Below are 21,979 nucleotides of genomic sequence, written 5' to 3'. Positions count from 1 at the left end.
TGAGTTGGGGCTACATATATTGATTAGATGGAAATCCTGCACGTAATTGAATTGAGTTCATCCATTGCATCAGTTATTTCAGTGTACAGTGTTCAGAGGATAGCAACAGCACCAACAGGCCTCAGGACCTATTTAGGACTTAATACTTCTCTGTAATGTTTAGATTTACATTGCCTATTAAACTATTCACCCCATTTGCTTTTACACATTTTAATTTCTTAACACGATTTCAGAAAAAAGAAAGAATTAAGATTTCTCTATATCAGAATTAGAATTGAATTTATTGCCAAGTAAGTTCTCACATACAAGGAATTTGAGCTGGTGTCATTAGTGCATAAACAACAATAAAATAAAATATGTCTGTAATAAGGAATAGGTGCACAAATAACAGTAAAAAGAAAAGAAAAAATACTTCTGTAAGAAGTAAAGGAGTTAAATAAACAAATGGGCAAAACTAAGTTTACTGTAAAATATTATTACTATGTCAAAATTTCTAAAATGATCCCATTTAAAGTCAATTAGTTTTGATGTTCCTCATCAACCGCTGCTTTGTAGATCTTCATCCACCTCTCCAGTCTGTGGATCACCGAAAAAGACACAACTTGTTTTAGGTACTGCAAAAGTTCCTGGTGCTTTTGAAATGGGTCCAAATTCCTCTGGTGGGGTTGTTGTTGTGTTTTGTGTGGTTTGTTGGAATGCCTCATTGAGAGACTCTCAGCAAAAACTCCACAGCGAGACGAGCAAACACTACTCTCTGTGTTTGAGCTAGAAGGCAGTTGGTGTGAAGCATTGGGCTCACCTGGGGCTGCCTGGCTCAGCTCAGCCTCAGCGCCGGCAAAGTGGAGCGCGAGCTCCTACCGCGCCTCCTGTGAGCACTCAGCTGCATACTAGATGTCCGTGACAGCCGGGAGGCTCTGGGACTTAGAGGTCTGACCTTCTGTCTTTCACAGGCCGGCGTGCGAAACCTCAAGCTGTTGGCTGACAAATCACAAACATGACACACTGCACAGCTAAGCAGGGAGAACAAAACTTAAGGGGCAGTGCGGCATCAACAAATCAAGATCCACTTCCTTCCCGTGCTGGGGGAACTATAAACGGAGTGCGACGTAATAAAGTAGCTGTTTCTGTCTCCTCTCTGGCTTTACTCAGGCCTCTTATTGCCAAGAAAAATCCGAAGATCCCCATGTCAAAGATGATGACAGTGTTAGGGGCCAAGTGGCGTGAGTTCAGTGCCAACAACCCGTTCAAAGGCGCATCTGCCACCGCTGTTGCCGCTGCTGTGGCTGCCGCCGTGGAGACGGTTACTGTGGCTCAGCCAACGTCTGTCAGCGGCAGCCAGTCGAGTGCTCAGCTGGGGCCAATCAAAAAAGCCAAAACCAAAGAAGGAAAGGGTAAGCATCGTGTCAGGCTGCGTGTTTTTTATGTTCTTTGTTTGAAGTAACAGTGAGATTTTCACATGGGCGTCTATCCCCTCAGGACCCGGAGTTCGAAAGAAGAGCAAAACTGTGAAGGAGGCGAAGAAGAAACCCAAGCCCAAGAAGACCAAATCAAAGTCAGGCCAAAGTGGGAAGAAAAAAAAAGCATCCTCGGTGTGTCATTTGTTTTTTAAAGCACTTTCTTTTGAGTTTCTCTGCCAGCGTTGGGTCCGTAAATATTTGGACATTGACAAAACCAGCCATTTTTCAGGACACTTTGCAGTTGAAATCACACAATAAACATGAGCTCAAAATACAGATGCTCAGGTTTGATTTGAGGGGATTAACATCTATGATGGATGAAATGTGTTTTTGAAATTGGAGCCTTTTTTTGTGTGTTTCCACTTGACTTTGTATGTGCAAAGCAGGTAACTCTGTGGGATGGGAGTTGGGCTACCAATATGGGTTCGATTCTTGGTCACACTACCTGTTTGCATCCTTCACAGACAGGTAATGGGACCATTCATTTGCAGTGATCCAGCCCATCCAGCTGTTAATTGGTTTCAGCCAAGCAGCAAGCTTCAATGGGCTCAGATGAAGCTCTACTGGAAGAACTAAAAGTTGCAGTTCCTTAACTGGCCACTTGAGGCTGGCTCCAAAAGGAATCAGGTTCCCTTTCAAGTCCATGTTAAAATGTCCAACTTTAGAGCAAAACAGATATGTTTACAGCCTGATATGAGACATTTCTAAGATATAAAGTTACGCTTTGAGTGACAGTGGCTGAGCCAAGGCATAGCATCAAAAACTCAGAGTCCGCTAGCAGTGGCTGCTAGCTCTTTGTGGAGGGCTAGCTCTGTCTTTTTGAGCATTTTATAACAAATACCTGGAATAATATGGCTTGCTGTGTGGTTGCATTGTCTTAACGGATGATCTAAGACGTCCCTGCTGCAATACTCGTGATGTTTGAAACTCTTATCTTATTTTATGTTGTATGCTAATGGAGTTAGCACTTTTAGCAGTTACTGGTTGCTTCATCCGTTAAATCCCATTAATGCAAGATTAATAAGAAAATAAGCGGCTCATAACTTTTAAAGCTCACATCAAAGCAAACGTATGAGAACCCAGTCCCAATAAATATGATGTAATGAACACCCAAACCCAGGATAGCCTGTTAGCTTAGCTGGTTTGTAGTCAAAAGTAGGGGTGTGTTCAAGCTTCTTCTGTCAGACAACATAGCAACCCTTGCTCCACCTCTTATACGCGCTTTATATCAACTGTTTCTCTAGAAAACCCATAGATGACATCATGCTGGCTTTGTCCATTTTATTTACTCAGTCTATGATGGTTACTTTTGAGAACTGGGAATGGATCGGCTGTCTGCTTGGGTGGTTGCCATCCAGGACCCGCGGTGGTTACACAGTGTGGTAGATTCAGTGACGTGCAGCTCCACGACTTGACTTGGTGTCAGTACCTTTAAATGTGAGATATTTTGCAGTGACAACTTTGTCAATGTCCAATTATTTATGGGCCGGGTCGTTTTTAGAAATTATTGCGATCACAGACTGTTGTGGTTTCTGAGAGAAAGTCACTTTATTGCAGTTCTTTGTTGGGCTCAGAGCGCCATAGTTTTTATTTGTACGCATGTTCTTCCAGAGTGAGGAGGACTTCCTGGAGGAGTCAGACTTTGATGACATCAGCATCCACAGTGCTTCTGTTCTTTCTGATACCTCAGGGGCTGCCATCAAGAAAAAGGCCCGACGTGGGCGGAAAAAAAGAAAAAGTATGTTTACTCTCTGAATTCAGCGTGCTCTGTGGTGTCTCTTTCCCTCCCAGCTCTCTTTGAAGCCTCTCATAACTGCACTGTCATTACATTACGGATAACAAGGAAGTGGCAGTATGTATTTTTATAAGCTTTTGTTTGTTTATTTGGATGTTTTCTGAAGACAACAGCAGTTTCCTTTTACATATCCACACGTGTTTCCCTTCCCCAGAAGAGAACGGTGACGGCTATGAGACAGACCACCAGGACTACTGTGAGGTGTGCCAGCAGGGCGGTGAGATCATCCTGTGTGACACCTGCCCCAGAGCCTACCACCTGGTCTGCCTGGACCCCGAGCTGGAAAAGGCCCCCGAGGGCAAATGGAGCTGTCCACACTGTGTGAGTGCGTTACTCAGAGCTGTGTGATACCATGGTCCTAAAACAATACGAGAACATTTTCTATGAACACCTTGAAGTGCACCAAGTTTTTTTTTATCACAACAAGCTGAAGTTCAAAACACCCCAAGCTGGTTATATTGTCTAAATTTTTCTGCCCGATTATTCCCGTGATAGAAAAGCGTATCCCTTTGTGTTATCACATGGTTACCTCTTCAATGGAATAATTTTTCAGACTTGTTGCTAAAATACATTGATTTGCATCAAAGGTCAAAACGTTCTGTTCATTTTCATGAAAAAAGGGTGTCAAAGAGAAACTTTGGGTCACTTGGTAATTTAAACCCATAATCTGCTCTCTGCCCTCAGTGGTTGGTGAGATAAAGTGCAGGGTAGCGCTGAAACAACTAATCGAGTTAATCGATTAAAATCGATTATTAAAATAGTTGTCAACTAATTTAGTCATTGATTAGTTGCTAAATACCACTTTGTTTTACTGCAAATGTTTCGTTTCTTCCATATAATCAACCGAGCTTTGCTTTGAATCTTGAACCAATGAAGGAGTGCTTCGAGCTGCTGCTTCATTGGTTTCATTTGTTTTATTTCGCTTTATCTTAATTTTCCACACTAAAACCCCAAAGAGCATATGTCTGAGGAATATTTACCTTTTTTATGTTAAACTGACCTGTTATGGTCTTCTGAAACAGTTGATAGATGTATTTTATGCTAATGCCGATGCTAACGCGTTAGCATGTCTATGGCCTTTCCAGTGTTAAAGTTAGCATTAAGCTGCTGGCATTTCAGCATGTTTGTGCATTTGTTTTCTGTATAATAATTAATGGCTCAGCGTTTGTGTCGTAAAAGAGTCAAATGTATTACAAATTATAATATTTTTAAATTTATTTTTATTTATATATTAATAATAATAGCAACAATAATGATAGTAATAATAACTAATAATGCTACGATACAATTTTAGAGAAAGAGTCATGAGTCACATGTGTCATTGTGAAATGACCACATAGTTTACAAGTTATACAGAGAATGTTGCACATATAATGAGTCAGGCTACAGTTTTTGATTTAGGTTTTATGGTTAACTGGTTATGCTAATTGTTCATTTGCAGCAACAAAAATATCTCTTTTTTCACCATATATTTTATAACATTTATATGTTTCAATGTTGTTTTATGGCAACTCAGCACTTTGATAAAGCAATGCCATTTGAAATAATTATTTTTTCTTTATTATAAACTGTTTTATTCTTTATTATTTTATATTGCAACAGCCAAGGGACATCTGACGATTTGTTGATTTTCAAGTATTTTAAGTTTTCAAATAATGTTCTGTTGTTAAATAAAGTGATGGAAGGAGAGAAAAATTGTTTCCCTGGCACATTTTTAAAAAAATTCCCCGCTAATCCGATTAATTGATTAATCGTGTCGAAACCCCATCAGATTCATCGATGATCCAAATAATCGTTTGTTGCAGCCCTAGTGCAGGGCAATTTTATTAGAGGAAAGGTAAAATCAGATGTTTGCAGATATTTTCAGGAATACTGTTCTCTTACCTGAAATGGTAACTTGGGGTCGCTGAGTAATTTAAACGCATAATCCGCTCTCAACATCCAGTGGTTGCTGTGATCAAGTGCATTTTATTAGAGGCAAAGCTCAAAACATTGTTGGAGTATTTTAAACAATGCTGTTCTCTTGGATCAAATGGTAACTTGGGGTCACTGAGTGATTTAAACCCATAATCTGTTCTCTACACTCAGCGGTTACTGAGATAAATGGTGGGTGATTTTATTAGCTGTAAAGGTGAAAACAGATATTTACAGTCACTTTCAGGAATACTTTTTACTTGGATTGAATGGTAACTTGGGGTCACTGAGTAATTTAACCCATAATCTGCTCTCTACCGTCAGTAGTCACTGTGATAAAGTGTGGGCCCGTTTCATTTTGAGAAGAGATTAAGATAGATATTTGCAGCAGTCATTTTAGGAACACGATCAAATGGGAACTTGGGATCACTGAGTAATTTAAATCTAATATCTGCTTTGTAGCCTCATTGCTTACCGAGCTACAGCAAGCGGTGGTTTCATTGGGGTCACAGGTGAAGCCTAGTGTGTGTATACTCTTTTTCAGAAAGAAAAAGTGTGCCATTGGATCAAATATTAAATTGGGGTTGCTGAAAGTCATAACATCAGCTCTCTAGTCTCAGTAGTGGCTGAGATCTAACTTGGGGTTGACTTACTTAGTAGTTGGCCATTACGAAGATAATGCTTCAGTTGCTGACAAAGAGTTCTGTTTGAATAGGGGTCACCAACCCTGCTCCTGGAGATCACTTGCCCTGCATCTTTTCCAACTCTCCCTGGTCCACCCACTGCAAATTAATGAATTCAGGTGTGCTCAGCCAGTCAAGAGCTGGTAAAGAATCTGCTTTGTTTCTACATAACAAGTTCACATGGAAAACCAGGAGCAGCTCTGATGATCCATGTTTTACAGCCAGTAGGAATGTGTCTCTTGCAAATAAAGTGATATCTAAAGTAAACCCAACACCTGCTGTATAGGAGTTGGACTACCAATATTTAGACTGGGGTTCAATTCCAGACCTGTGCTATATCCTACCTGTCTGTGTCCTTGGACAAACATTGTCTCACTCCACCTTGCTGTAATTGGGTACCAGCCTTGGTTGGGAAAGTAACCTGTGTTAAACTAGCATCCCATCCAAGGGAAGTCGTAGACTCTCACATACTTCACATTGCGGTATCTAAGGGTAAGCACCTGCCTGATGAGCCTCAGGGGCCGGATAGGACTTGCTTGTATGTCTCCCAGAAAGAGTCAAGAGGCAAGATAACATAAAAGATTAAGATAATTAAGATTATGTAATTAAGACTAAGATAATGTACAGATTGTTAGCCTGTGGCAGTGGTCCCCATTGTGGCAGAACTGTGGTTTGAGGAGTTCAGATCCTGCCATTGGAAGAAGGCAGGGACGGAGCTTGTTCTTAGGGTTGGACAGGGACCAACGGGTAGTGATGGGATGGAGGAGGTAACATAAAACCTGACATACAGATGTGTAGGTCATGCAGTCTCGAAGAATACAGCCTTGATTTAGCATGGTTTACCCTCTGCCACCTTCCTAACCATGTTAAACTGTGTCTCTCAGGAGAAAGAAGGGATCCAGTGGGAGGCCAAAGACGAGGAGGAGGATGAGGAGGAAGCAGCAGGGGAGGAAGAGGACGACCACATGGAGTTTTGTAGAGTGTGTAAAGATGGAGGAGAGCTGCTGTGTTGTGACACCTGCCCCTCTTCTTACCACATCCACTGCCTCAACCCCCCTCTACCCGAAATACCCAACGGGGAGTGGTTGTGTCCGCGCTGCATGGTAAGCTAACACCGTGTACAACTGTCTGTACGAATTCTAAAAGGACATTTTATAAAAGACGGTGTTTGTAAGCACTCCGTGTCATTCAGTAGATTAAGAACTTCCTAGATGCAAGTGTGAAATGTTGACTGTAAAGGCCTTAAGACAGATAAAGGTGTTTTTCATTTGGAGTGTATCTTAGCTACGCTACGTTAGCTGAATTGGCTAGTTAGCTAACTCCACTGTACATATTGATTTCTCTGTATTTTGGTATTTTTTATATTTTGGTGGGTTTTTTTCTTGTTTTCTTTTTGGTCTACAAACACAAAATAGTAAGATACAGTTGTGGTCTGACGTTTACATACACTTATCATGGGAATGAATGCCATTGTAGTTTTGGGCTTTTAATGATGTCTTTCAACTGCTCTTCCAGGATAGAATGATTGCACAGCAGACATCATTAATAACTCTATATTTTCTCATACACACAGGGTCAAAATTATAAAGTTGTGTTCACAATATAGCAGTGTTTTCAAAAAGTAAGTAAAGCTCAAAATTCTTATAATAGCTTTTATTTCCTTACATTCAGATGCATTGTGAACAGTGCACATTCTATTCCGAATCAAAACATGAAGAAAAATGTATCAAATTTATTACTTTACAGAAAGTGAAGAAACAGGAATGTTAATCTGTTCAAAAAATAGTAGTGTCTGCATTTTTCTTACAAACTCAAACATTTACTGTATAAACTGAAATATACTAGAAGATGTAGCTTTCCTGGGAATCTGTGCTCAAATATAAACATACACCTCCACTAATATTTGGTTAAAAGGCTGTTTTGGTAACCATCAACAAGCTTCTGGCATAAACCTGACTAGATATTTGTTTACTCTTCTTGGCAGAATTGGTAGCGTTAATTTAAATTGGTTGGTTTCCTGGCACGGACCCAACCTTTAAGCGTAGTCCACAAATTTTCAATGGGGTTGAAGTCCATGTTCTTTGGGAAGGCCACTCCAGAAGCTTAATGTTAAGTTGCTTTATCCAACCCACAATCAGTTTTTATGTGTGTTTGGGATCACTGTCTTGTTGGAACACCCAATTGTGGTGAAGTTTTGACTGTCTAGTTGTTGATTTGAGGTGACAAAGCTTTTGGAGGGAGTCCTTCTCTTTCATTATTCCATCCACTTTGTGCAATACACCAGTAACACCGACAGCAAAACAGCCTCAGAGCATGATGCTACCACCATCATACTTGACAGTTGGTACAGTATTCTTAGGTTTGAAACCCACATTTTTACTCCTCCAAACATACTTTTTGTCATTGTGGGCAAATAGCTCAGTCTTTGTCCTGACAGACCATAAAATGTTTCTCCAGAATCCATTTGGCATATCCATGTTGGTAGCTGCAAATTTCAGTCTGGCTTGAATGTGTTGATTTTGGAGCTGGGGACTAGAAGGAGAGAGCATATCTCACCCATATTGGCCTCTCTTCATTGGCTTCCTGTTAATTCTAGAATAGAATTTAAAATTCTTCTTCTTACTTATAAGGTTTTGAATAATCAGGTCCCATCTTATCTTAGGGACCTCGTAGTACCATATCACCCCAATAGAGCGCTTCGCTCTCAGACTGCAGGCTTACTTGTAGTTCCTAGGGTTTGTAAGAATAGAATGGGAGGCAGAGCCTTCAGCTTTCAGGCTCCTCTCCTGTGGAACCAGCTCCCAATTCAGATCAGGGAGACAGACACCCTCTCTACTTTTAAGATTAGGCTTAAAACTTTCCTTTTTGCTAAAGCTTATAGTTAGGGCTGGATCAGGTGACCCTGAACCATCCCTTAGTTATGCTGCTATAGACGTAGACTGCTGGGGGGTTCCCATGATGCACTGTTTCTTTCTCTTTTTGCTCTGTATGCACCACTCTGCATTTAATCATTAGTGATCGATCTCTGCTCCCCTCCACAGCATGTCTTTTTCCTGGTTCTCTCCCTCAGCCCCAACCAGTCCCAGCAGAAGACTGCCCCTCCCTGAGCCTGGTTCTGCTGGAGGTTTCTTCCTGTTAAAAGGGAGTTTTTCCTTCCCACAGTAGCCAAGTGCTTGCTCACAGGGGGTCGTTTTGACTGTTGGGGTTTTACATAATTATTGTATGGCCTTGCCTTACAATATAAAGCGCCTTGGGGCAACTGTTTGTTGTGATTTGGCGCTATATAAAAAAAAAATTGATTGATTGATTGATTCTTTCTTGATCTGCACCCTCTCAGTCCATGACAGTGTAAAATTTGCGTCACTGTGGACAGTGACATTGTTCTAGCAGTTTCCAGTTCTTGGCAGGCCTGAATCATGGTGGTTCCTGGGTTGTTCCTGAAAATCCTAACCAATTTCCTTTTATCTGAGGAAAACTCTTTTTCCAGACCTAGACAAAATGGTGACACATCTATCTAACATACTTACATGCAACTGTTTGTACTGACGATCTTGGAATCTGTACATAGTTGTTTAGAAATGGTTCCAAGAGACTTTCTGAATTTGTGTAAATCTACAATTCTCCTTAGATCTTCACTGAGTTACTTGACCTTTCCCATTGTTCTGAGTATTGGTCAGTCCAGTGAGTGCTGTCAAATGTTCTATCTATGGTGGTGAAGAGAAACTTCCAGTTGTAGTCAATGATCACTAAGGAGGGGTTTACAGGCCTTGAGCTGTCACGCTAAAAGACATTGTAGAACCAAACTTCACTAAAAGATTTAAGTAAACTTATGTATAAAATTGAGCCCGTATGTATAATTTTGACTCAGTGTGGATTAGAGAAGATCCAAAATAAATTCAAATTTGTTCACAAATTCTTGTTTTTTAAAGTCATTAATGATGGATGCTGTGCAGTCATTCCAGCCAGGCAAAGGAACAGTTCAAAGACCTCAAAGCCCAAAATTACTGTGACATTCATGCCCATATAGAGTGTATGTATTGATACTAACTAATACCCCCATCACACATAGCCAGAATGAGGCCGAATGGCATCACAATGACGATTTGGCCCACATCTGAAAAGTGTCCAGCTGCAGTTTGAAAATGTTCTGACAGACGTCTGTGAGAGTCCACACCGCTGGTCAAAATCGGCCGGTGGTCCCAAGTGTGATGCACATGTTCAAAACCCTCCAGGCGCTGGCGAGATGGGATACCTATCAGATGGCGGTCCATGTGCAATCTGAGCACCATCTAACCGCAATTTACACATTCAGATGGCAGCAAAAGAGGATCCGAAATGATTTGAGCGCGTATGAGTGAACCTCGAGATGGATCTGGCATGACAGAGACTGCCGATATGACCTGCACGTGCCACGTATAATGATGTACACCTCCAATGTCTCTACCCCCCACCCCCTAGAGTGCAAAGGAACTGTTGTGCCAGGCCGTGACAGCATTAATAAACATGAATCTCACCTCCAACAACAGTCCAGGAGTGTTTCACAGCGCAGACATGGACGTGGTGCTGGACCACAGCCTGTGGTTAAAATCCTCTCGCCTGGCTGCTGTGTGCTGGAATCAACCACACAAAAATAAATCCCATGTGATAATCCAACCATCGCAGGGTGTCCAGATTTGTGTTGTGCTGCTGAAGTCAGCCAAAACACAAAAAAAATTAAAGTTTCCTGTCTGATGCATGAGACAGCATGGCCCACTGCCAGCAGTGTCCAGTAGCTGGCAGTGGTTCACACACACATAGCTGCTCATTCAGCCGATGTGAACACACACACCCAGCGATCACGTCATCAGTCCAGCACCTCTGCTCTGCGCACACATGCACATGAGGTCAGTAGCGCTGGGAAGTGCACAGGTGTGATTGCATGACAGAGTGAGTGACCGCACCATGACGGCTTTGACACATATGGTGTGAGTCCGGTCCATACATTGGTTGTACTCCGGTGTTCAGTAGCGGCAGGGACTGTGCAAAGGGAGGAACACAGCACTCCCTCCCACTCCAGTCCCGTGTTTGCCATCCAGACGTTTGGACATCAGACAGTCTGCAGCGCCTTTCATGGGCATCTGACAGCAGTCTACCTGTTGTCTACATGCACTTTGGATTCCATTGTGCAGGTGTGGACGAGGTAATCTGGATGCATTCTGACACTGCTGGCCACGCCTCTTTTCCTCCTGACTGCATTCGATTATAGCAATATTTGCTGTGTCGGGCTGGTTCCTGCACATTCTTGCTATGTGTGATGGGGGCTTTACTGTTTTATGCAAATGTTTACAGATTCTTGGGAAATTTATTATATTTTAATCACATCAAATCAAAATCTAAATATTCAGATTTCATTATAAGAACATTTTTAAGTTATCTTCTTAAATCTCAACTTGCGCATTGCCCATGGGGATCCACGGGTTCATTTTTCAAGGGGGGTAATAAATTATGCAAAGTTTCTATCATGATTTTAACTGAAAGTGCAGGAAATTAAAATGAGAAATTTTTGTGAATAATTGTATTTATTATTTGGCACATTTAGTTGATGTCATGTTTTAAAACTGGCAAGGTTGAGATATTTCCTTTGTTCAGAGCTTGTCTGGATACCAGGAACTGATTAATGGTGATATCAACGTCAATTGTTCACTGTTGTTACGTAATATCACTAATATCTTCAAAAATATTAGTCCTGTCAACTTTCCATTTTCGCGGCGTTCATCCTTGACCCAAAATACAAAAACATACAAAACGACAAATGTCAGCTCTCCCCAGTTTCTCCGTGTTTGAAGTCATACACACGCATGCATGTATACACACACACAGAGGCCACTTGGCTTTTAATATATAGAAGTTAAAGCAAACTTGTACAATGCAAATTAATTTCTCATTCCTTTTGGCTTCTGTCTTTTGTGTGGGCTCACATCAGCACATCCAGTATGGATCTGCATGTTGATTTGGCACAAATTTTACACCGGATGCCCTTTCTGACGTACGTCCAAGGAGAATAGGACATGGTTTACCTTGTACACCTCTTGTTTACATACTAAGTATAAGTGCTGCTGATTTCAGCACTTTCCTTCAGGTTCGTACCTTTAACTCAGAACTGAGCACATTTATTATCAACAATAAAATATTTTTATAACTCTTGAGCAGTATACTGCAGGTTCCAGGTGTGACTTATCAAAGCCAGGGTGAAAACATGAACTCAGGTCCATAATGTCAAAAGAAAGAGACCTGGGGCCTCATGTACAAAGCGTGCTTATGCACAAAAACCTGGTGTATGTCCGTCTCCATGCCAACGTTCAGATGTATCAAAAGTGAAATGACCATGGAAATGTGTGGTGCGTCACTCAAGTCCTGCCTGGAGTACACACGTTTCTACGGCTATTGTTCCACTGCGGACATGTAAAGGTGATGCTGGGAACCATTAATAGTGTGAAAACAAGAAGTCATCAGAGTGATGTGCACATCAGCGACACAGCGATGAACATTTAACACACTCACGTGTTTGCAATTATATGGATGGATATAAAAGCATGCGCAAAGTGATTGGTAATATGGCACTAACAGTTGCTGCCTTAACGTCAGATGACCTTGCAAATGGTGCAGTCTGACGTGAGCGTGTACTCAGGGAATGCAAGGATTTACTTGCAAATGACAATAATTGGCTCATAAACCGATTTCGATTACCAAGGCCACTGTTACTGGAGTTGCACGCAGAACACAATACGGCGAGGAGCCAGGTGGGTGTCTGTGTCCACACAGGTGCTGACCACGCTGGGCTTCCTGGGAACAGGGGCATTTCACCGTGAGCAGGGGCATTTCACCGTGAGCTGGCCGATCAGTCAGGAGTGTGACAGTCAATCTTGAGCCGAGCGATGCCAGCAGTGTGGAACACAATCATCCGAATCTCCTCTAGATACATCCCATTCCAAATCGCCATTTGCAGCAAGAGCCGGTTTCCATGTAATCGGAGCTATTGACTGCACACATGTTCACATCATATGTGATGCGCAAATGCGCGTCAGGCTGGTTTTTGGCACAGTGCCCGATGGCAGCTGCTCAATCAATCAAACAACTTTATTAATCCCACAAGGGGTAATTAAGTAGCTGTTTGCTGTGTAAATAGTTTATTTGTGTAATTTATCCAAACGTAAACCAGTGCGGCCACATTTGGGCATGTGCGCATTCAGATATGTTTTGATTATTATTATTAATGTCTTTTTTTATTTTTGCTTAATGGTGAGCTGCAGAGCTTCTTACCAGGCTTCCTGTGTTCAGTATTTGTTAATAAACGTGTGTAAATTGTAAACGTCACACTGTCGTCGGAGCCACACCTCACCTTTTTAACTTCAGTCTGTGCGCGCTGTTTTGCGTGTCAGCCTCACACATACATGCTCCATAGTTCCCACAAACATTTTGCCATTTTCATGATTAATCTGTTTAACAGCGTACCGAATAAACCGTCCCTGCGTGTCTCCACGTCATTTCCAGTCATTTGTAGTATAATTTCTTTTCTGTGTTCATGTTGTCTGATGTGATGTCGTGGGGAATCCCTGCTCAAAGGGCCTATTTACATAAGATTGCATATTTAAATGGGGTGTGGCCAGGGAGGAGTTTGGTTCCACATTCAATGGGATGTACAAATGGAACGTGCGTGGATCCATGCTTACGTACACTTTGATACATCTGAATATTTTTGTGTTGACGCCAGTTTCTAGGTTTTGGCATACGCCATGTTTTAGTAGGAAATCCACACAAGTCTTTGTACGTGAGCCCCCTGGGGCCTATTGCACGAAAGGTGGATAAGGGATTAAGCCGGGATTTCCTGGTTATCCTGGCTCAACTTATCCGTGATCCGGTTAAGTTATTGTGCTTGTCAATAACTGCTGGTAATCTCATTCACATAAAACCTTTGGAAGATTGCCTTGTATCAGTAAGAAGTTGTATGTCTAGTAACTTCCTACTTTTAAATTCTGATAAGACTGAAGTTATGGTTCTTGGTCCAGCGAGGTATCGGCATCAATTTGATCAGCTAGCACTTAGCTTAGGTTCGTGTGTTATACATCATACGGGTAAAGTGAGGAACCTTGGAGTAATTTTTGATCCTACGTTGTCCTTTGATCTCCACATTAGAGACATTACGAGGACTGCTTTCTTCCATTTGCAAACTATAGCGAAGATTTGTCCCATCCTGTCTATGGCTGATGCTGAGACTTTGATTCATGCATTTGTCTCTTCTAGATTGGACTATTGTAATGCTCTATTTTCTGGCTTACCACAGTTCAGGATTAGGGGTCTTCAACTGGTTCAAAACACTGCTGCCAGACTTTTGACATAAAACAGAAAGTTTGACCACATTACGTCCGTTTTGGTGTCCCTGCACTGGCTTCCAGTTGCTGCAACATCGGATTTTAAAGTACTGTTATTAGTTTATAAAATTGTTCATGGACTTGCACCTCCCTATCTGGCTGACCTGGTAAGCCCCTATGTACTGGCTCGGGCCCTGCGTTCTCAGGGTGCAGGACTTCTGTGTGTTCCCAGGGTGAATAAAAAGTCTGCCGGTCACAGAGCTTTCTCCTACCGTGCCCCAGCTCTGTTGAACGATCTCCCAGCACACATTCGGCAGTCTGATACTGTGGAGACATTTAAGTCATGTTTAAAGACTCATTTGTTTTCCTTGTTTTATTATTAGTTTTATGATGTGTGTTTATTCTTGTATTCTTTTATGGTTATCTTTTTATTGTGTTTTAAATTTTTTATTTTTTTAGGTTTTTTTTTTTGTTGTTTTATGTTGTGTGAAGCGCCTTGAGATGATTTCATCATGAATTGGTGCTATATAAATTAATAAATTTGAAATTTGAAATCCGGCTGCACAAAAGCAGGATAGTGGAAAGTGGGATATGCTATCCCATAAGACATCATGGAGATTCATTCTGTGGAGCTAGCCTGTTCCGGACCAGGGTAAATGCTAGGCTCTATTTAATCCTGGTACCCACCAAAACATGAATCACTGCAAATTGTGAATTATCCGCAAACCATGTATTGCAAAATATCTCCCAAAATGTGAGTACACATCTCACAAAACATGAATTTCTTCACGTTTGGTGTACCAAACGTGGTTGGCAGAGGAGCCATCGGTGTGAAGCTACTGTCTGCGGGATTATGACTGCACCCCTCACTGTCATTACACCACAGGACTTCACGCCACTCCTCGACTCACCCACGCTATCATTTGACAGGTAGACCGCCCCAGTCAAAACCCTCCACCTGTCACTGTCCCCGGAGCGGGTCATACCCAGCGGGGCCAGGCGAGTGACACCAGAAGCGCGATTTGCGAGACCTGTGTTCACGTTTCATGGGATATTTTATTCACAGTTTGCAGCAAAATGATTCACAGTTTGAGGATATTCACAGTTTGCATAAATTTTTATTAATTTGTTTATGGATAACTCACAATTTGCAGCAGATTCACATTTTGGGGTCAACAACCTCATCCCTTATCTCAGTCAGCAGTCACCTCAAACAGAAACCGATAGTTAGTCCACACCCCACTGCACATTATTATCACATTCAACTAGATCCACTGTCACTATTTAAACACCTGTGATCATTAAGTCTAATCATTTTAGAGAAATGGTGATTTCAGATGATGTTACAATTATTAGAAAATTTATAGGTTCCCATGGATATGTGCACAACTAACTTGTTTTATAAGTGTGGCGGTTTTTTCTTTTTTTTCTTTCTCTGGGTTAACTTTCTTTTTTATTTGGTCATTTACACCCTCGTCGGCCTCCACGAGGACGTCCGCCTCCTGAAGGGAGAAGTACGCCGCTCCGGTTGCCATGGTACATTGGTGAATCTGTGATCGATGACAGGGTCTGTCTGGAGAATCCACGCTGGTGTCCAGATTGGTGTCACCTGCCTCGTAGTATCCATGTCTGCTCATCCTGGCTTGGTCTTGAGCCTGGACTGATTGAGACTGATTGCTTCTGTTGTGGATACAATGAACCCAGCTCAGTCATTTATCCTGGATTTCTGAATCCTACTTTTGTGCAATGGGACCCTGATGATTAACACAAATGATACCGTACAGTTTTAAAGAAATAAATGGAGAGAGTCATTACTGGTAATCAAAGTATGCAGATTTTCAAGTCCATACTTAAGACGCACTTATTTTCCCTTTTGTATGGCTAGCATACTGGAATACTTTTGTTTTACGCTTTTTACTCTTTTTAATTCATTTTATTAGGAAACGGAGCGTGTCGTGGCTTCAACTTTACCTAAATTCTGGGTCTGTTAGTGAAGCTTAGGGCTAGTGGCCGGCGATCACCTTAGTATTTCTCTGTTTTTCTTGTTGTTTAATGCTGGCTAATTCTACTGTATTTCTTGTCTTTCTGATGCCTGATTCTGTTTTTCTTTCTCTCTGTTTAAGGTGCAGCTCCATCCAGAGATGGGAGTTGTATTTGTGGTGGAGACCCTCCTGTCCTGTGCACCAACAGCATTTCCTGTATATTCGTTTTGTGAATTGTCCTGTAATTTATGTCTGTAGCATGGCCCACGCAGAGTGTCACCCCTTTGAGTCTGGTCTGCTTGAGGTTTCTTCCTCAAAGGAAGTTTTTCCTTACCACTGCTGCTCTGGGGGTTAGTAAGGTTAGACCTTACTTGTGTGAAGAAGTTGCCTTGAGGCAACTCTATTGTGATTTGGTGCTATATAATTAAAATTGAAAAAAATGTTCTGATTGTGACACAGCTTTTCCCCTCCACAGATACCAATTGTCAAAGAAACTGTGCTTGAATAATTTTTGGAGTGTGCCTTAAATTCTAGTGATAGTCTGAGGTGGGTTTGTGAGTGCAGGTGGAGGTTCGCTGTGACTCGCAACTTCATCTGATGACATAATTTCCATGCTCTGATTTCCTCTGACCTGCACCTCATGACACCTCTCTGCTCTTTCTTAGTGTCCTCCCCTCAAAGGGAAAGTACAGAAGATCCTGCACTGGACATGGGGAGAACCCCCGCTGCCAGCGGAGCCACCTGCCGGGCCTGACGGCAAGCCAGCAGACCTGCTCGCCAAACCCCCACTCAAAGGCCACCCAGAGAGGGAATTCTTTGTTAAGTGGGCCGGCCTTTCCTACTGGCACTGCTCCTGGGTCAGCGAGCTGCAGGTGAGGTACAAGAACTAGAAGAACAGTGAAATCACAGAGTGAGGCTAAGATCTTCTTATCTAAGCGGAGAGGGTGTCTTTTACTTTAATATTTTTGTGATGGTGTTGAAATTCCACCAAAAAAAAAAAAAAAAAAAAGAAATTAAAATGTTTTTAAAGTGGATCTAGGCGTGATTGTTTGAATGTTTGTGTGTGTGTGTGTGTGTGCAGTTGGAGCTGTACCACACGGTAATGTACCGGAACTACCAGCGCAAGAACGACATGGACGAGCCCCCACCGTATGACTACGGCTCTGGGGAGGAGGAGCTTAATAGCGAGAAGAGGAAGGGCAAAGACCCTCAGTATGCTGTGATGGAGGAGCGTTTCTATCGCTACGGTATAAAACCGGAGTGGATGGTTATCCACCGGATAGTCAACCACAGGTACGCACAAATTCTCCTGTTGGGAACTGTGTGGATTTTAAGTTCCAGTGTCAGTTTACACTCACTGCACCACCTACTGGCTTTTACTCAGCCTTCATTAACGGACATTATTCTTCATAATGAATGTTCACAATATGTCCAAAGTAAAAGGTATCACTGTGCAAAAGTGTTAAGCAATAAATGTTCTTTTATTCCTCTGACAGAAGAACAAATTTGAACATTAATAAATACTCAATAATAATATACTCCACTTCGCGTTCGCATTCAAACTGTATAATGCATGGCTTCTCGTTATTTAATCCTTTTATATATATATATATATATATATATATATATATATATATATATATATATATATATATATATATATATATATATATATATATATATATATATATATAACTCAGCCACATGGGGTGTGCAGCCAGTACATTCTGAGTGCCGGTCCCAAGCCCGGATAAATGAGGAGGGTTGCGTCAGGAAGGGCATCCGGCGTAAAACAAGCCAACCCAACTATGCAGACTCAGAATCGAATTCCCATACCGGATCGGTCGCAGCCCGGGTTAACAACGTCCGCCACCGGTGCAATTGCCCAACAGGGTGCCGGTGGAAATTGGGCTACTGCTGGGCGAAGACAACGAAGAAGAGGAGGAAAACGTTGCCACGAACAGCAGGAGAAGAAGAAAACTAGAAGGGTGGAAATGACTTTGAATGTTGGTAGTATGACTGGTAAAGGGAGAGAGCTGGCTGATATGATGGGGAGGAGAAAGGTAGACATATTGTGTGTGCAAGAGACCAAATGGAAGGGAAGTAAGAGCAGGAGCATCGGCGGTGGGTACAAGTTGTTGTACCATGGTGAGGACAGGAAGAGAAATGGTGTTGGGGTCATTTTAAAGGAAGAGTATGTTAAAAGTGTGTTGGAGGTTAAGCGAGTGTCTGACAGGGTGATAAGTGTGAAGTTTTAAATTGAAGGGGTGATGATGAATATCATCAGTGCATTTGCCCCACAGGTAGGTTGTGAGATGAAGGAGAAAGAAGATTTCTGGAGTGTGTTAGATGAGGTGGTGGAGAATGCCCAAGCATGAAAGAGTGGTGATAGGAGCAGACTTCAATGGGCATGTTGGTGAAGGGAACAGAGGTGATGAGGAAGTAATGGGTATATATATGGTATCAAGGATAGGAATGGGGAAGGACAGATGGTAGTTGATTTTGCAAAAAGGATGGAAATGGCTGTGGTGAATACCTACTTTAAGAAAAGGGAGGAGCACAGGGTAACATATAAGAGTGGAGGAAGGTGCACACAGGTGGACTACATTCTTTATAGGAGATGCAAGCTAAAAGAAATCACAGACTGTAAGGTGGTAGCAGGATAGAGTGTCACTAGACAGCATAGGATGGTTGTTTGTAGGATGACTTTAGAGGTAAAGAAGAAGAAGAGAGTGAGAGCTCAACAAAGGATCAGATGGTGGAAGCTGAAGGAGGAAGACTGTTGTGTGAAATTTAGCGAGCAGGTGAGAGAAGCACTAGTTGGAGAGGAAGCAATTTTGGACAACTGGAAGAGTACTACAGATGTGGTGAGGGAGACAGCTAGGGCAGTACTGGGTATGACATATGGACAGTGGAAGGAAGACAAGGAGACTTGGTGGTGGAATGAAGAGGTCCAGGAAAGCATAAGGAGAAAGAGGTTGGCGAAAAAGTTTTGGGATAGTCGGAGAGATGAAGAAAGTAGACAGGAGTACAAGGAGATGCGGCGAAAGGCGAGAAGAGAAGTGGCAAAAGCAAAGGAAAAGGCATATTGTGAGCTGTACAAGAAGTTGAATAGTAAGGAAGGAGAAAAGTACTTGTACCGATTGGCCAGACAAAGGGACAGAGCTGGAAAAGATGTGCAGCAGGTTAGGGTGGTAAAAGATGCACATGGTAATGTGCTGACAAGTGAGGAGTGTGTGCTGAGAAGGTGGAGGGAATATTTCGAAGAGTTGATGAATAAAGAAAATGAGCGAGAGAAAAGACTGGATGATGTGGTGAGAGTAAATCAGGAAGTAAAAGAGATTAGCAAGGAAGAAGTGAGGGCTGCTATGAAGAGGATGAAGAGTGGAAAGGCAGTTGGTCCAGATGACATTCCAATGGAGGCATGGAAATGTCTAGGAGAGATGGCAGTAGAGTTTCTAACCAGATTGTTTAATAAAATCTTGGAAAGTGAGAGGATGCCTGAGGAGTGGAGACAAAGTGTGCTGGTTCCTATTTTCAAGAACAAGGGTGATGTGCAGAGCTGCAGTAACTACAGAGGCATAAAGCTGATCAGCCACAGCATGAAGTTATGGGAAAGAGTAGTAGAAGCTAGGCTTAGAAAACAGGTGAAGATCTGTGAGCAGCAATATGGTTTCATGCCGAGAAAGAGCACTACAGATGCAATGTTTGCTCTGAGAATACTGTTGGAAAAGTACAGAGAAGGACAGAAAGAGTTACATTGTGTGTTTGTGGACTTAGAAAAAGCTTATGATAGGGTGCCAAGAGAAGAGTTGTGGCATTGTATGAGGAAGTCTGGAGTGGCAGAGAAGTATGTTAGGGTAGTGCAGGACATGTACAAGAATAGTGTGACAGCGGTGAGATGCGCAGTCGGAATGACAGACTCATTCAAGGTGGAGGTGGGATTACACCAAGGATCAGCTCTGAGTCCTTTCTTGTTTGCAGTGGTGATGGACAGGTTGACAGATGAGATCAGACAGGAGTCCCCATGGACTATGATGTTTGCAGATGACATTGTGATCTGTAGTGAGAGTAGAGAGCAAGTTGAGTCTAGTCTGGAGAAGTGGAGATATGCTTTGGAGAGAAGGGGAATGAAAGTCAGTAGAAGCAAGACTGAGTACATGTGTGTGAATGAGAGGGAGCCCAGTGGAATAGTGCAGTTACAAGGAGTAGAAGTGGTGAAAGTAGATGAGTTTAAATATTTGGGGTCAACTGTTCAAAGTAATGGAGAGTGTGGTAGAGAGGTGAAGAAGAGAGTGCAGGCAGGGTGGAGTGGGTGGAGAAAGGTGGCAGGAGTGATTTGTGACCGAAGAATATCAGCAAGAGTGAAGGGGAAAGTTTACAAAACAGTAGTGAGACCAGCTATGTTGTATGGTTTAGAGACAGTGGCAATAACAAAACGACAGGAGGCAGAGGTGGAGGTGGCAGAGCTGAAGATTTTGAGATTCTCTTTGGGAGTGACAACAATGGACAAGATTAGGAATGAACATATCAGAGGGACAGCTCAGGTGGGACGGTTTGGAGACAAAGTCAGAGAGGCGAGATTGAGATGGTTTGGACATGTGCAGAGGAGGGACCCAGGGTATATAGGGAGAAGGATGCTGAGGATGGAGCCACCAGGCAGGAGGAGAAGAGGGAGGCCAAAGAGGAGGTTCATGGATGTGCTGAGAGAGGACATGCAGGTGGTTGGTGTGACAGAGGAAGATACAGAGGACAGGGTGAGATGGAAACGATTGATCTGCTGTGGCGACCCCTAACGGGAACAGCTGAAAGCCAAAGAAGAAGATATATATATATATATATATCAATTCAATTTCAATCATTTTTTTTTTTATATAGCGCCAAATCACAACAAACAGTTGCCCCAAGGCGCTTTATATTGTAAGGCAAGGCCATACAATAATTATGTAAAACCCCTACGGTCAAAACGACCCCCTGTGAGCAAGCACTTGGCTACAGTGGGAAGGAAAAACTCCCTTTTAACAGGAAGAAACCTCCAGCAGAACCAGGCTTAGGGAGGGGCAGTCTTCTGCTTTGACTGGTTGGGGCTGAGGGAGAGAACCAGGAAAAAGACATGCTGTGGAGGGGAGCAGAGATCGATCACTAATGATTAAATGCAGAGTGGTGCATACAGAGCAAAAAGAGAAAAAAACAGTGCATCATGGGAACCCCCCAGCAGTCTACGTCTATAGCAGCATAACTAAGGGATGGTTCAGGGTCACCTGATCCAGCCCTAACTATAAGCTTTAGCAAAAAGGAAAGTTTAAGCCTAATCTTAAAAGTAGAGAGGGTGTCTGTCTCCCTGATCTGAATTGGGAACTGGTTCCACAGGAGAGGAGCCTGAAAGCTGAAGGCTCTGCCTCCCATTCTACTCTTACAAACCCTAGGAACTACAAGTAAGCCTGCAGTCTGAGAGCGAAGCGCTCTATTGGGGTGATATGGTACTATGAGGTCCCTAAGATAAGATGGGACCTGATTATTCAAAACCTTATAAGTAAGAAGAAGAATTTTAAATTCTATTCTAGAATTAACAGGAAGCCAATGAAGAGAGGCCAATATGGGTGAGATATGCTCTCTCCTTCTAGTCCCTGTTAGTACTCTAGCTGCAGCATTTTGAATTAACTGAAGGCTTTTTAGGGAACTTTTAGGACAACCTGATAATAATGAATTACAATAGTCCAGCCTAGAGGAAATAAATGCATGAATTAGTTTTTCAGCATCACTCTGAGACAAGACCTTTCTAATTTTAGAGATATTGCGT

The 21,979-nt window shown here is 42.3% G+C and overlaps 1 protein-coding gene across 4 annotated transcripts in view; it reads left to right on the top strand.

Annotated features, from left to right (window-relative positions):
* The window catches only part of chd5 (chromodomain helicase DNA binding protein 5), a 125,807-nt gene that overhangs the window by 50,912 nt on the left and 52,916 nt on the right, over nt 1-21,979 (top strand). For all 4 annotated transcript variants that reach the window (XM_034165875.1, XM_034165877.1, XM_034165876.1 and 1 more), the window contains exons 5-11: nt 1,150-1,391; nt 1,477-1,589; nt 3,069-3,195; nt 3,407-3,573; nt 6,734-6,952; nt 16,845-17,051; nt 17,261-17,472. In XM_034165875.1, the coding sequence (XP_034021766.1) occupies nt 1,150-1,391; nt 1,477-1,589; nt 3,069-3,195; nt 3,407-3,573; nt 6,734-6,952; nt 16,845-17,051; nt 17,261-17,472 (1,287 nt within the window). The remainder of the gene's footprint in view (nt 1-1,149; nt 1,392-1,476; nt 1,590-3,068; nt 3,196-3,406; nt 3,574-6,733; nt 6,953-16,844; nt 17,052-17,260; nt 17,473-21,979) is intronic.

This window comes from Thalassophryne amazonica, chromosome 3 (assembly GCF_902500255.1).
Source record: "Thalassophryne amazonica chromosome 3, fThaAma1.1, whole genome shotgun sequence".
NCBI classification, from domain to species: Eukaryota; Metazoa; Chordata; class Actinopteri; order Batrachoidiformes; family Batrachoididae; genus Thalassophryne; species Thalassophryne amazonica.
The sequence above is the reverse complement of the archived record's forward strand: the minus strand, read 5'-3'. Positions and strand labels throughout refer to the sequence as shown.